Consider the following 16,444-nt stretch of genomic DNA (forward strand, 5'->3'; position numbering starts at 1 on the left):
TAACTCCTGATTTAGTCTGAGTAACAATGTGTCTAACAAAAATATAATTCCCAGCTTCTTGTGCATCTAGAGATGGCTATTGAGATATAAACTGAGGTTGCAGATTCTAGGAAGGCTTTATAAGGGGGGCTAAGACAGCCAGCATGTGTCCTTTTTTATCCATAAACACTGCCCTCTCTTACAACTTTCTGTGAGGAATGTGAACGTGCAGGATGGAGTTCCAACAGCCATCTTGAACCATGAGACAAACTTGTGGATAGAAGGCACATGTTAAAAAAGGTAGAGCAAAAAGAAAGATGGAGCCTGGATACCTGATAACACTGGAGCTACCATACATAGCCTCTCTGGACTTGTTTTATATGAAAAGAAATCAGAATCTACCTTGGTTAAGCCACCATCACTAAAAGACTCTGTTATTAGCAAATATGGTGAAAGAGATTCTCAGATCACCTTAACTCAAATATAGATAAAGTTAACAAAAGTATTTCTTCCCACCTATAGTCTTTGGTGGTTAGACATAGTCCCTTCCTCTTCCTACCTGACCACTGCAGGAGGATGAAGGTAGCAGCGACTTTCCAAGTCCCAAATAATCCTTTTCTTTATGCACTCTGCTTGGTTCCTAAATTCCCTGTCCTGTAAAATAATAAGAAACTTCTGTTTTCTCAATGTACTGTTGCTTCATCCTGCTCATTCTGTGGGGCATTCTTTTAATGGATTTGATCACAACACTTTTACTACTACTACTATTACTATGACTACTACTGTAACTACTACCACAGCTTAAATTTTAGGGTGCTTCACTATTAATAAAATACATAATATAAATTATTTTTATTCTTACATCAATCCAGTACTAAGTTCCAAATATTCACTCATATAACCTCAATCATCTGGTTCTCAACCCTGGATGCATATTAGAATTATCTGAGCTTTTATTTACTTTATTTAGTTTTAAAGATTTTATTTACTTATTTGTCAGAGAGAGAGAGAGAGACAGCAAGCACAAGCAGGGGGAGAGGCAGGCAGAGGGAGAAGCAGGCTTTCCACTGAGCAGGGAGCCTGATGCGGGACTCAATCCCAGGATCCCGGGATCATGACCTGAGCTGAAGGCAGACGCTTAACTGATTGAGCCACTCAGGTGTCCCTATCTGGGAGCTTTTAAAAAAATCACTACCTGGACAGTGATACTTTGAAAGTAAATTCTTATGTAATTGATCTCAGTTAGGGCTTGGCCATTGTTATTGTTTTAAAAGCTTTCCAGGTGATTCAAATGAGCAACCAGGCTTGAGAACAATGACCTAAACTAAAAAATATATATATATAATGAATTACTATTCAGCCATCAAAAAGAATGAAATCTTGCCATATGCAATGATTTGGATGGAGTTACAGTGTATTATGCTAAGTGAAATAGGTCAGAAAAAGCAAGTACTATATGATTTCACTCAAATGTGGAATTTAAGAAATAAAACAGATGAACATATGGGAAAAGAAAAAAAAGAGAGGGGAGTAAAATATAAGGGACTCTTAACTACAGAGAACAAACTGAGGGTTGCTGGAGGGGAGGAGGGCAGGGGATGGGCTAGATGGGTGATGGGTATTAAGGACTCTTGTTGTGATGAGCACGGGGTGTTGTATGTAAGTGATGAAACTAAACTAAATTATACTCCTGAAACTAATATTACACTGTATGTTAACTAACTAGAATTTAAATAAAAACTTGAAACAGGAAAAAAAAAACAAAATGTAATATAAAATCCAAATATGTAAAATAAAATACCTGATCTAAACAAAAATATAAATCAAAGAACAGGATGCATTTTCACTAATCACAATGATGAGAGAAGACACCACACAATGTCTTCCAAATATTGCCTGACTTATTTCAACTATTTCGTCAGATACTTAACATAATCCAACCACTTTCATTCTAGAAACTATTTTTTTGAATGTTTCTGCTAATAATTATTAACTCATTCAAGAAACATTTGCAAGTGTGCTTGCAGCATTTTCTCTGCTCTTGACAAGTATAGGATGTAGAAAGAAAGAACGAGAGAAGAAATGAAGAATGAGGAAAGGAAGGAAGGAGGAAAGAGAAAAGGAAGGAGGAAGAGAGGAATAAAAAGGAAAGGACAATTCCAACAACCTGAACGTCCACCAGCAGGAGACTGGTCAAGTGATTTAAGTGTGTCCATATGCAGTGTCATGTCATACAGCAAGTGCAGAGAAAGAAAAAGAGTAGGAACGTTCTCTAGGTAGCAGTGCGGAAAAATCACCAAAGTACACTAAAAAGCAAGTTGTAAAACAGTGAGTATGCCACCCTTTCAGTAAAAACACAAACAACCAATAGGGAAAGAATACATGTATGTATATATGTGTGTATATAAAGCAAAACTGACATTTTCCCCTGCTTTCAATATGATTAAGCACTTTATTTACTCAGTTAAAAACAAATAATCATTTAAAAATAAAATAAACAATAAACACTTTACACGCTGAGATAAAAAAAAATAGTGTCTTCCTGATGGGTTCTAGTCTGAAAATAACAGGATTTTTGAATACTTCCTATAAATCTAACCTTCCTAAAGGAAAACAGTTTTATCCCTGACTTTTGCTATGCTAATGTTTCTGAGTCAGTCCTTCTGAAATCTTACTCCTTTGCATTCTTTGCAAGGAAACTTCACTCTTCCAAATGTTTTTGTTTGTGAGTCTTCCTTTTTTCCTTTGAGTATATATATTTGCTTTTATATGCATGACCTATGACCATATTATTACCTACTCAAAAATAGATAAATCTGTGGCACCCGGGTGGCTCAGCTGGTTAAGCGTCTGCCTTTGGCTCAGGTCATGATCCCAGTGTCCTGGGATCCAGCCCAGAGTAGGGCTCCCTGCTCAGTGGGGAGTCTGCTTCTCCCTCTCCCTCTGCTCCTCCCCCCGCCCTGCTCGTGCTCTCCCTCCCTCTCTCTCTATCAAATAAATAAAATCTTTTAAAAATGAATAAATAAATAAATTTAAATAAAGAGTAAATTGGAATTTAATAAATTATTTTGTTTGTTGAACTTAAGAAGTCAGGAGACATTTTCATCAGAATTAGATAATTATTTTATTTTAACAAGTAACAAATATATAGAAATATATTTTATATATTATATATAATACATTAATATTAATTACATTATGTTAATAAATATATAATATAAATATAAAAACATTTAAAAAGTGTTTTAGCATCTGTCTATGCATTTAGTTTATCACCAAAAAACTTCATAATTCTCTCACCTCGGGGCGGTTGAGTTCTCCTTCTTCTTCCTCATAGGGCCCACCAATGATGAAAGCATCAGGAATGTTATTAGCTCCTGGAGCCAGAATGTTGGCAATTGGCCATTTTTTGGGCCTGGGAACCGGTTCTCTTTCCCCTCCAAGCTTTAGAGTTCCATTCTTGAACAAAATGGGATAGTCTTTCTACAGAATATCATACATCAGGAAATTTTGTAAAAGACTTCAAAATGAACAAAAAAGATTACTGAAGTATCTTCAATGTAATGTTGGGTGTTGTCTAACAGACCTTTCTTTCTGTGATTATCTGATTCTACAGAGGAGCCTGTGCCCTTCATTGTCTTTGTGCTATTTTATAATTTTTAATTGATAATAATGCAAAATATTCTTGTCCATAGATATGCAAATATATTTTGTTCAGTGGAGATATAACTGATTATTGCCATGTGGCTGATGATGAGTTTAGAATTATTGGCAAATTCATTTCAACATTCCTGATTGCTTATATATGGGTTATTTCTTCAGATTCTCCTTTGAACTCTTTTTGGTTTAAATCCTTTTTGTTATTTTATATCTATATGAGAGTTATGATATACCTTTTTAAAAATTACCTTTTTAAAAACAAACTTAAATCTGACAAAGGGCTAACAATATAGGCACTTTCCTACTTATAATTTATCTAAAATATACTTGCAATAGAAAATTGATAAAGATATAAATAGGCAAATTATAGAAAGGGAAATTAGATAATCCACCATTTAAATAACAACGTGTTGGATATCCTTAATAATTCCAATGAACATTAAAACAATGAGATATATTTTTAAACCACAGACTGGCAAAATCTGTCTGAAAATAACAAGCATTGGCAATATTGTGAAGGGAATGGTATTCTTATACATAGTTGATGGAAATATAAATTGGTATAACTATGGAAAGCCATTTTGCAGTCTCCAGTAAATTTAAAATTGTCATACCCTATAATTCAACAATTCTAGTTGTTTGGGTTAGCTAAAAAACTTTTGTGAAGGAGAGGCATTTCTGGAATGGCAGAGTAAAGACCACTGAAAAGCTGCTCCTCCATAAAAACAAGAATAGTGGCAAAAATTGTCAAAATAAAGGATGCCAAGACCACTCAATGGAGAAAGGACAGTCTTTTCTTTCTTTCTTTTTTTTAAGATTTTATTTATTTATTTGACAGAGAAAGAGAGAGAGAGAAAGCACAAGCAGGTGGAGTGGCGGGCAGAGGAAGAGGGAGAAGCAGGCTCCCCACTGAGCAAGGAGCCCAATGTGGGGCTCAATCCCAGGATGCTGGGATCATGACCTGAGCCGAAGGCAGACACTTAACCAACTGAGCCACCCAGGCACCCTGGACAATCTTTTCAATAAATGATGCAGACAACTAATTATCCACATGCAAAAAAATCAAGCTGTACCCTTACCTTAAACCACATACAAAAATTAACTCAAAATGAATCAAAGGCCTAAACATAAGAACTAATATTATAAAACTCTTAGAAGAAAACTCAGGGGGAAAACTTCATGGCATTGAATTAAGCAATGATTTCTTGGTTATGACACCAATGACACAGACACAAAAGAAAGAAATAGATAAATTGGACTTCATTAAAATTAAAAAATTTTGTGCAGCAAAATATACTAACAACAAAGTAAAAAATGGGAGAAAATATTTGCAAATCACATATCTGATAAGGGATTAATAGCTAGAATCTATAAACTACTCTTAAAACTCAACAACAAAAAACAACCTGATTCAAAACTGGGCAAAGAACTTGAATAAACATTTCCCTAAAAGAAAATATACAAATGGGGACACCTGGGTGGCTCAGTCGTTAAGCATCTGCTTTGGCTCAGGTCATGATCCCAGGGTTCTGGGATTGAGCCCCACATCGGGGTCCCTGCTCCACAGAAAGCCTGCTTCTCCCTCTCCCACTCCCCCTGCTTGTGTTCCCTCTCTCGCTGTGTCTCTCTCTGTCAAATAAATAAAATCTTAAAAAAAAATATATATATATATATATACAAATGGCAATATAAGCATGGAAAAGATGTTCAACGTCATCAGTCATTAGGGAAATACAACTCTAAAACACAAGAAAATGCCACTTCACACCTATTAGAATGGGTATTATTACAAAACAAAAAAATAATAAATATGGATGAGGATATGGAGAAATTGGAACCCTTTATACTGCTGGTGGGAATGTAAATGATGAAGAGGAATTGGAAGGTTCCTACTGAAATGTAGATGGCAATAAAACAGATGGCAGTATTAACTAATTATACCTTTTTAGCAAGCAATTTGGAAATCTCTATCAAGAGCCTCAAAAAATCCAACACAATCATTCCATAGAAATGTTGACTAAGAGGGGCGCCTGGGTGGCTCAGTTGAGCACCTGACTCTTGATTTTGGCTCAGGTCATGATCTCAGGGTCATGGGATCCAGCGATGTGCGTCAGGCTCTGCAGTCAGCAGGGACGCTGCTTGAAATTCCCTCTCCCATTTCCCTCTGCCCCTCTGCCCTTCTGCCCTATGCACCTGCACTCTCTCTTCCCGCCTCAAAATAAATAAATAAATCTTAAAAAAAAAAATTGGGCTAAGAAAATAACTGAAATTAAGAGAAAGTTTTATATAATTAAGCACACTGTACAAATCCACAAAATATACACACAAAATATATAGAAACACATTAAAAATAGTCAATTTTAAAATGTTTTACATATTTTCCACCATAAATATGTATTTATTGACATAAATTATATGTAATATATACTATTATGTATATGTAAACTATAGATATCTACATATAAAACAGAAGTAAACTTTATTTTTTTTAAACCTAAAAAAAATCTCAGCCATTAATAGAGAGCTTGCTTTGAATGAAATCTTAGCAGGTGAGGAAGAGATGACCATATGAGTGTTTAGATCTATATAAATATCTGGTTGTAGGGCTTTACCTCTCCAACTGATGGAACTTGCATACCAACCATGTAGTTCTGCATAGGCCCTACTGGAATGAAAGATTCAGGCACAGAGTAGGCAGCCTCCAATGTGACTTTCAGTAGATTGCCTCCTAAGATTTGTGCTGTGGTCAATAAGGGTTCTGCCACAAATACTTTAACTTCAAGACTGCACTGCTGGAAAAGAATAAAATTATGCAGCATTTTGAAAATGCCAGAGGCCTTCCCACCTCCCCCTTTTTTTCATTATCTTATTTGAATCTCATATCACTGTTCAAGGTAAGAAGGTCAAATTTAACTATTTCCATATAGAGGATTCAAATAACTTTCTCTAAGGCTCATGAGTTAGAACTATAGCTGAGATGAGAATCTTATTCCTAAGCTAGAGGCCTTTCCCCTCTACCATACTGAGGTCACATATGTATACAAACACATATAGAAGAGGAATTGGAAGGTCCTATACTGAAATGTTAATAGTAGTTTCACATGAGTGACATTGGGTTGCTTTTCTTGCCAGTTTATATTCTGTGACTATCTTTGTAATTTAAATGTAGTACTTTTTTAAAATTAGACTCCACCAAAAAATTGCTAGAATTGATACAGGAATTCAAAACTCACAGGATATAAAATCAGTACACAGAAGTCTATTGCATTTCTATACACCAATAATGAAGCAGCAGAAAGAGAAATCAAAGAATCAATCCCATTTACAATTGCACCAAAAACTATAAGATACCTAGGAATAAACCTAATCAAAGAGGTAAAAGATCTGTAATCTGAAAACTATAGAGTGCTTTTGAAAGAAATTGAGGAAGGCACAAAGAAATGGAAAAACATTCCATGCTCATGGATTGGAAGAACAAATATTGTTAAAATGTCTATACTACCCAAAGCAATCTATACATTCAATGCAATCCCTATCAAAATAACACCAGCATTATTCACAGAGTTGGAAAAAACAATCCTAAAATTTGTACGTAACCAGGAAAGACCCCAAATAGCCAAAGTAATGTTGAAAAGGAAAACCAAAGCTGGACACATCAGAGTTCTGGACATCAAAGCTGTATTATAAAGCTGTAATCATCAAGACAGTATGGCACTGGCACAAAAACAGACACATAGATCAATGGAACAGAATAGAGAACCCAGAAATGGACCCTCAGCTATATGACAGGAAAGAATATACAATGGAAAAAAGACAGTCTCTTCCACAAATGGCATTGGGAAAATTAGACAGCCACATGCAGAAGAACGAAACTGGACAACTTTCTTACACCATACAAAAAAATAAATTCAAATGGATGAAAAATCTAAATGCGAGACAGGGATCCATCAAAATCCTAGAGGAGAACACAGGCAGCAACCTCTTTGACCTTGGTCACAGCAACTTCTTACTAGACATGTCTCCAGAAGCAAGAGAAACAAAAGCAAAAATGAACTATTGGGACTTCATCAAGATAAAAAGCTTTTGCACAGCAAAGGAAATAATCAACAAAACATAAGAATGGAGAAGACATTTGCAAATGACATATCAGATAAAGGGCTAGTATCCAAAATCTACAAAGAATTTATCAATCTCAACACCCAAAGAACAAATAATCCAATCAAGAAATGTGCAGAATACACGAACAGACATTTCTCCAAAGAAGACACAAAAACAGACACATAGATCAATGGAACAGAATAGAGAACCCAGAAATGGACCCTCAGCTATATGACAGGAAAGAATATACAATGGAAAAAAGACAGTCTCTTCCACAAATGGCATTGGGAAAATTAGACAGCCACATGCAGAAGAACGAAACTGGACAACTTTCTTACACCATACAAAAAAATAAATTCAAATGGATGAAAAATCTAAATGCGAGACAGGGATCCATCAAAATCCTAGAGGAGAACACAGGCAGCAACCTCTTTGACCTTGGTCACAGCAACTTCTTACTAGACATGTCTCCAGAAGCAAGAGAAACAAAAGCAAAAATGAACTATTGGGACTTCATCAAGATAAAAAGCTTTTGCACAGCAAAGGAAATAATCAACAAAACATAAGAATGGAGAAGACATTTGCAAATGACATATCAGATAAAGGGCTAGTATCCAAAATCTACAAAGAATTTATCAATCTCAACACCCAAAGAACAAATAATCCAATCAAGAAATGTGCAGAATACACGAACAGACATTTCTCCAAAGAAGACATACAAATGGCTAAAAGACACATGAAAAAATGTTCAACATCACTTGGTATCAGGGAAATACAAATCAAAACCACAATGAGATAGATAACACCTCACACTAGTCAGAATGGCTAACATTAACAACTCAGGAAACAACCGATGTTGGTGAGGATGCAGAGAAAGGGGGACCCCATTGCACTGTTGGTAGGAATGCAAACTGGTACAGCCACTCTGGAAAACAGTATGGAGGTTCCTCAAAAAGTTGAAAATAGAGCTACCCTATGACCCAGCAATTGCACTAGGTATTTACCCAAAGGATACATAGTGATTCCAGGGGGTACCTGCACCCCAATGTTTATAGCAGCAATGTCCACAATAGCCAAAATATGGAAAGAGCCCAGATGTCCATCAACTGATGAATGGATAAAGAAGATGTGGTGTGTGTATGTATATATATATATATATATATATATATATATATATATATATATATATAACGGAATATTACTTGGCCACCAAAAAGAATGAAATCTTGTCATTTGCAATGACATGGATGGAGCTAGTGTATTATGCTAAGTGAAATAAATCAGAGAAAGACAAATACCAAATGATTTCACTCACATGTGGAATTTAAAAAACAACACAGACGAACATGGGGAAGGGAAGGAAAAATAAAATAAGATAAAAACAGAGAGGGAGGCAAACCATAACATACTCTTAAGTATAGGGAACAAACTGAGGGTTGTTGGAGGGGAGGTGGGTGGGGGAATGGGGTAACGGGTGATGGGCATTAAGGAGGGCACTTGATGTAATGAACACTGGGTATTACATGCAACTGATGAATCATTAAATTCTACCCCTGAAACTATAATACACTATATGTTAACAACTTGAATTTAAGTAAAATCTAAAATAAATAAATAAATAAATAAAATTTTAAGGTTTTTTTACTAAATATTTGAAAATCATATTCTTTATTTCCATTTTTCACAGATGCAAAAGTATTTCTTGACAGCATGAACAAGCTTGAAAAATGAGTTTTTTAGAAGAGCTACCAAGGATTTGATGTTAGTGATGTACCCAAGTAGGGCTATCAAGACAGCTCATATTTTAATTAGAGAGGAGAAAAATAATTTGTTCATTTTTATTTTCTTAGAAATCAACATTAATAAGAATAATTAATATTATTGTTAAAGAATTACACATTCTACTGGGGCGCCTGGGTGGCTCAGTCAGTTGAGTGTCTGACTCTGGGTTTCTGCTCAGATCATGATCTCAGTGTCCTGAGATCAAGCCCCACTTTGGGCTCCACACTCAGTGGGAAGTCTGCTTGAGATTCTCTCTTTCCCTCTCCCTCTGCTCCTCCCCCTGCTTGCACACATGCATGCTCTATCTCTCTCTAAAATAATCCTTAAGGAAAAAAAGAATTACATATTCTACAATGAGAAATTTCCAAGTTATGTCTCCAATAGAAATTCTCAGAAACAATGTTGTAAATGGTGTTCAGATAGCCTGCTAGTTCATGAGATGTACATATCATATGTGGATATGTTATTTGTATTAACAAAATGTAGAACATCACTCTACTAGGTAAATCTTAAAAAGTAAAGTTGAAATGTAATTTCAAAAAACAAAAAAGGGGCACCTAGGTGGCTCAGATGGTTAGGTGTCTGCCTTCAGCTCAAGTCATGATCCCAGGGTCCTGGGATCAAGCCCCATATCAGGTTCCTGGCTCAGTGGGGAACCTCTTCTCTCTCTCCCTCTGCCTCTCCCCCTGCTCATGCTCTCTCTGTATCTCTGTGTCTCACATGAATAAATAAAATCTTTTAAAAAAATAAAAATATTTTTTTAAAAAAGAACTTTGTAATGACCTTGGGGGAAAAAAAAGAAATTCTGATTTGGCAAATGTGCTTTTATTTTTATTTATTTTTTTTTTTCTGGAAAAACCTTCTTTAATTTTTCTCCTTGCCTGGCACGGCCCAGACTTGAGACACCTGAGCTTCACAAATGCGATACAAATGTCAGCTCCCAGGACCCTCAAACCATGGGGTTAAGTGCAGGCAGGGGAGGCCCCTTCCTGAAACCCCTTAAAGTACATCACAGACTGGCCCCCATGTGGCCCTGAAGTTGGCCCATCAGCACATTGACAAGTCCATGGGCTGACAGGCATGGAGGGTGGGAAATGTGCTTTTTCATAAGAAAATATTTTTTTCTTTTTTTTTAAAGATTTTATTTATTTATTTGACAGAGAGAGGGAGCAAGCACACAAGCAGGGGGAGCAGCAGAGGGAGAGAAGCAGGCTTTCCGCTGAGCAGGGAGCCCCATGTGGGTCTCCATCCCAGGACCCTACAATCATGACCCAAGCCAAAGGCAGACGCTTAACAGACTGAGCCACCCAAGAGCCCCAAGAAAATATTTTTTCAAATATATATGTATACACCCATATATATACAGATATAGGTATAGATAGAGATATATATGTATGTATCTAACATTTTCACACAGGATACAATAGAAAGAAGCTTTAAAATGTATGTTGGTTAGAAAAATACAAAGATTAGCATGTCTCCCACACAAGGATGACACACAAATTCATGAAGCATTCCATATAAAAAATAAATTAAATAAAATGTGTATTGGTTGCTAATTATATGCCAGACACTTTACCGCAGCACTAGGAATATAATGATAAAGGAGACATGGCCCCTTTTATTATGGGATTCATATTGTAATTCCATGATTTATGATAAATCCTATAATAGAGACCTGTATAAAATGCCCTAGTCAAGGAGTACAAAAGAGGAAGTGAATAATTAATTATTGGGGTGAGGAGGAGAGATGGTGATGCCTCCATTGACTTCTACAAAATGAATTAATGAAAGTTTGCAATTTAGATAAGCAGAGAAAGGAAAGAAAATAATTCTGAACTAAAAGAAGAGTTTATGTAAAAGAGGATTGAAACAGCATGGTGTATTTTGTTCAGGTGTAAGTAGTTCAGGATTTTAGAATATAAAGCATAAGAAGGGGAGTCTGGGAGATTATATTGAACAAGTGGCAGGTTCCTATTATAAAAGCTGTTGCATGCCTGCTAAGGAATCTGGACCTTAACAAGTAAGCAGTAGGGGAATCCATGAACTACATAGTACTGAACAGGGGATGTGATGTGATCCTATTTACTTGTAAGTCACCCGACAAGAGTGAGAAGGTGGAACTGGAGGGAGGTAAGGGCAGTTATAAGGCTACTTGTAATGTTCCAATGAGAGGTTATAAGGCAATAAAGAGTAGGAATAAAGCTAAGAAGAGAAGAGTCCAGAGGCATTTAGGAGATATAAAAGGCTGGATTTGCTGAAAGGCAGATTTGGGATTGGTTGTATTTAGGGTCCAAAGAAGCACTCATACTGGTGACTGTTAAATAATGAATAATCTCCCCCCTGCAACCCAGGAATATGAACACAGACTAAGAAGAAAAGGTGGCCAAGGTTAGAACCTTCACACATAAGACATGGGCAGAAGAAAGAGGTCTGGTGCAGGAACCTGAGAAGGTACAGTCAGTGAGCTGGAAGTGAGAACACCAAAGGGAAGAAGATTTTAAGAAACAGAGGCATTAAAGAATGTGACACCTCTGATCAGTACGTCCCTGGAAAGATAAGTAAAATGTCCCGAAGTTATCTAATTTGTATCACTCAATCAAAACAGGAAATACTTGAAGATGAATTGGAAACTCTTTTCTAAGGACAGGTTTATGTCATTTTACTCTTTGAGTCTTGAGAATAACCAGTGTAGATGCTTAAATATAAAATTAGTGAGAATTCTCAAGTGAATGGAAATTAAATGTGATATATTCTTTTCATTGCATGTGTAAAACAAGTAAACACAGAAATACTATGAACAAACATCCTAAGGACTAATAATCCATTTGACTAATTTTTCTTCTAAAGATATGTAAGGAAAATCAACATAAGTACATATAAGTATATAAGCAGGGAGACTGGACCAATGAAGGCAGACTGAGCTCAGATATATACCTCTTTCTAGCACAAGTCACATGGAATTACAGAAAGATACTAAATTATACCTTTACCTCCAATAAAAGAATAATGCTATAACATCCCTGGAAAATAAGAAATGCTATCAGTGGACTACATATTTATAGGAATCCTAGAAAGAGAGAAAGCAAATTAAATCAGATCTTAAAACAAAAAACCAAACAACCTAGAAGAAAACAACCACAGCCTAAAATAAGACAGAGAGAGGACCACAGCAGATACAGGAGTAGACTATGGCAGCTCCAAGGTCAAAATCAACAAGAAGCAGGAAGGGACCCACAGCAGTGGTTAATTAGGGAACTGCATTCGGAATAGTTGGGTCATTTGGGCCCTTCTCTCTCTTTCACTTTTGCAAAACAGAAGAAAGCTGTGGTATCTGCTGAAAGTGAGTACACTTGCACCAGAGTGGCAAAAGTAAAGACCCAAGAAGATACTGATCCCCAGGAAGAATGGAAAACACAGCCCAGAAGACAAACCAGACTAGCACGGCCTACCAATTCAGGCTTAATATGCCAGAAAGTGTGGTCGGTGCATTCACGTGTTATTCAATTTAATCCATCAGGACATTTCCTTGGTTAAGCTTTCTCTATGTGTACCCCTGGGCAAAGTAATCAATAACTACACTGTGCCCACATGCCCCACTCCATTATTTAATCACACTGATTATGACCCATGACGTGTAGATTATGGACTCCTAAAGTAGGACTCTGATTTATTTATCTTTGTTTCCCAGAACTTAGCATTCTGTGTGCTTGTGAAAAGAATACACCTGATGAACTGGACTCAACTTAATCAAATCTTTATAACAATCAGATTTGGTAGACTGAACGGCAGGCTGAAAATGGAGCTTTAGAACTCTGATTACCTTTACACCTGACCGAACAGGTTCTAAAGGCGAGCCTGGCACAGGGTGCAAGGGGACCATCGTTTCAAATGAACTCTCTCCTGCAAAAAGAAAGCAAATCAAACCATAGAAGGAAGGGTTAGGCAGAGATAAATGTGCTCATCTTTTTATCAAATCCCTCAAATTCACTGAGGTTGATTTTTGCACTTCTCTGGAGCTAAATTTTATGAACTTTCCTATATCTGCTTTTGAGCAAAGCACACATCTGACCTTCCAGTAAAGGAAGAAGGTCCACCACAGCTTGACCAAGAATTGAAGTCTTCTCATCTTTCTGTTTCTTTTCCTTTGGTAAAACTTCAGTCATAGTTACTAGAAAAATCAAAACAAAATAAGAGTATGTTTGGGTCATCCATCAGATAACCATGGTGCAGCAAACAAAGCATTATCAAAGAAATTTAAGAGAAATTAACTTGAAACTTGAGAAGGCACCATTATTAGTGACTTCTGGTGGAAAATACTGAACCACCTCAGTGACCTGTTAAATTTTTGCATACATGTTATAGTAAAAAATAGACTTTACATCATAATCATGTACACACATATGTATAAAAGTAACTGATGTATATGATTAAAACAAAGTTCCACATAATATTCATACTTACTAACTGAAAACCCTTAAACATTTTGTATTCTATTTCATGTATAAGAAATCACTGGTCATGATCCTCTTCAATCAATTTCAGGAATGACTAGAAAGTCATAATCTGCATTAAAATAATTAAAGAACTGGAGGGAGGTAATATAACATTAAAATAATGTTCTTGATCTTTCCCATTTTGCCTAGGATTTAGGAGACCTTAGAGTGATTTACAGAGCATGCAAGGTATGTACCAGGTTTCTCACTGCAGCATTACTCAGTGTATGTGCTTAAAATTTGTTATGAACAACTTGAAATACACAAAAAAGTAGAGAGATTGGTATACTGAGTGAATATCTATATAGCCATCACCTGGATTTAACAATAGTTAACATGCTGTCATATTTGCTTCATCTATTTTTGTTTGCTGAAATACTTTCAAGTAAATTACAGACATTATGACATTTTACCCCTAAATACTAAAGTATACAAATTCAAAATATGGCATTTTCCTATATAATCACAATAACTTTATCAATCTAGCAAGTGTATAATAATAAAATTAAGTGTAATTCCTTAATTCATCTAATGCCTAGTCTACATTTAATATTTCTTAATTATCCCAAAATTTATTTTGTAGCTTGTTTGTTCAAACTAGGATCCAATGACCAACATGTGCTCTCTTTGGATGAGAACATCTGGTTCTCATATTTCTTACATTTCTTTTCACTTAGAACAGGCTTTTCTCCCACATACATTTTTTTCTATGACACTGATTTGTTAAAGACATCAGACCCAGTTGTTTTCTAGACTGTCTCATTTTCTGGATGTGTCTCTCCCCGACCCCGCCATGGTGTTTGTTTCTCAGTTCTTGTTTCCTGTAAACTTAGGTTCATCTTCAGTATTTTTGGCAAAGATAATACAATTTGATAACATACATGCCTATGTGGTATGTTATCAAACTCTGTGATCTTTGTTTTCAAAAAGTAATTATAAAATGCTCTTTTTTTAATGTCTTTTTTTTATTGTGGTAACATGCATATTAAATTTACCATCCTACTCAATGGTATTAAACACATTCACATTTTTGGTGTAATCATCACCACCATCCATTTCCATAACTCTTTTCATCTTCTAAAATTGAACTCTATATCGATTAAACAATAATTCCCATTCTCCCCCCGACCCCGGCAACCACCAGGATCCTTTCTGTCCCTATGTATTTGATTATGTACCTCATACAGCATTTGTGTTTTTGTGACTGGCTTATTTCAGTTAGTATATTGAACTCACAATTCATTCATGTTGTAGCATATGTATGTCAGACTTTCTTTCTTAAGGCTGAATAATATTCAATTGTATATACATGCCACGGTTTACCTATCCATTCTGTTGACAGACATGTAGATTCCTTCCACATTTTACCTTTTGTGAATTAATGCTTCTATGAACATCAGTGCACAAATATTTCTTTGAAACCCTGCTTTCAATTATTTTGGATATATTCCCATAAGTAAAGTTGCTGGATCATATAATTCTATTTTTAATTTTTTGAGGAATGACCAGCTTCCACAGTGACTATACCATTCTACATTCCTACCAAAAGTGCATACAGATTCCGATTTGTCCACATCCTTGCCAACTGTTGTTTTCTGTTTTTTTGATAGAAACCTTTCTAATATGTATGAGGTGATATCTCATCATAGTTTTGGTTTGCATTTCTCTAATGATTAGTGATGTTGCATACTTTTTCATGTGCTCATTGGCCATTTGTAGATGTTTGGAGAAATGTCTATTCAAGTCCTTTGCCAATTTTTGAATTAGGTTGGTTTTTGTTGTTATATTCTGAATACTAATTCCTTATCAGATATATGATTTGCAAATATTTTTCTGCCATTCTGTGAGCTGCTTTTTTACTCATATATAGGTCTTGCAAATATTTTTCTGCCATTCTGTGAGCTGCTTTTTTACTCATATATAGGTCTTTTGATACACAAGATATTTAAATTTTCATTAAGTCCAATTTCTCCCTCTCTCTTTTTAAAATTTTATTTATTTATTTATTTATTTATTTATTTATTTATTTATTTATTTTAGAAAGAGTGAGTGTGAGCAGGGGTGGGGGGCGACAGAGGGGTGTAGAATCTCAGGCAGACTCCAAGCCAAGTGCAGAGCCCAACAGGGGGCTTGATCCCTTGAGGCCAAGATCAATACCCAAACCGAAACCAAGAATTGGTTGCCCAACCGAGCCACCCAGGTGTCCCTAATTTTGCTCTTTCTTTTGTTACCTGTGCCTTTAGTATCCTTTTTTTATTATTATGTTATGTTAGTCGCCATACAGTACATCATTAGTTTTTGATGTAGTGTTCCATGATTCATTGTTTACATTTAATACACAATGCTCCATGCAATACATGCCCTCCTTAATACCCATCACTGGGCTAACCCATTCCCCCACCCCCCTCCCCTCTGAAACCCTCAGATTG

The 16,444-nt window shown here is 35.9% G+C and overlaps 1 protein-coding gene across 8 annotated transcripts in view; it reads right to left on the reverse strand.

Moving 5' to 3' along the window:
• CFAP70 (cilia and flagella associated protein 70) overlaps positions 1-16,444 on the reverse strand; it is a 104,011-nt gene that overhangs the window by 61,224 nt on the left and 26,343 nt on the right. For 6 of the 8 annotated variants that reach the window (XM_027597207.2, XM_027597202.2, XM_027597209.2 and 3 more), the window contains exons 4-8: positions 13,592-13,690; positions 13,343-13,422; positions 6,252-6,431; positions 3,280-3,462; positions 539-633 (exon numbers count right to left, since the gene is read on the reverse strand). In XM_027597207.2, coding sequence (XP_027453008.2) covers positions 539-633; positions 3,280-3,462; positions 6,252-6,431; positions 13,343-13,422; positions 13,592-13,690 — 637 coding nt within the window. The remainder of the gene's footprint in view (positions 1-538; positions 634-3,279; positions 3,463-6,251; positions 6,432-13,342; positions 13,423-13,591; positions 13,691-16,444) is intronic. The other 2 variants (XM_027597205.2, XM_027597204.2) reach the window with 2 other exon arrangements.

This window comes from Zalophus californianus, chromosome 15 (assembly GCF_009762305.2).
Source record: "Zalophus californianus isolate mZalCal1 chromosome 15, mZalCal1.pri.v2, whole genome shotgun sequence".
Taxonomy (NCBI): domain Eukaryota; kingdom Metazoa; phylum Chordata; class Mammalia; order Carnivora; family Otariidae; genus Zalophus; species Zalophus californianus.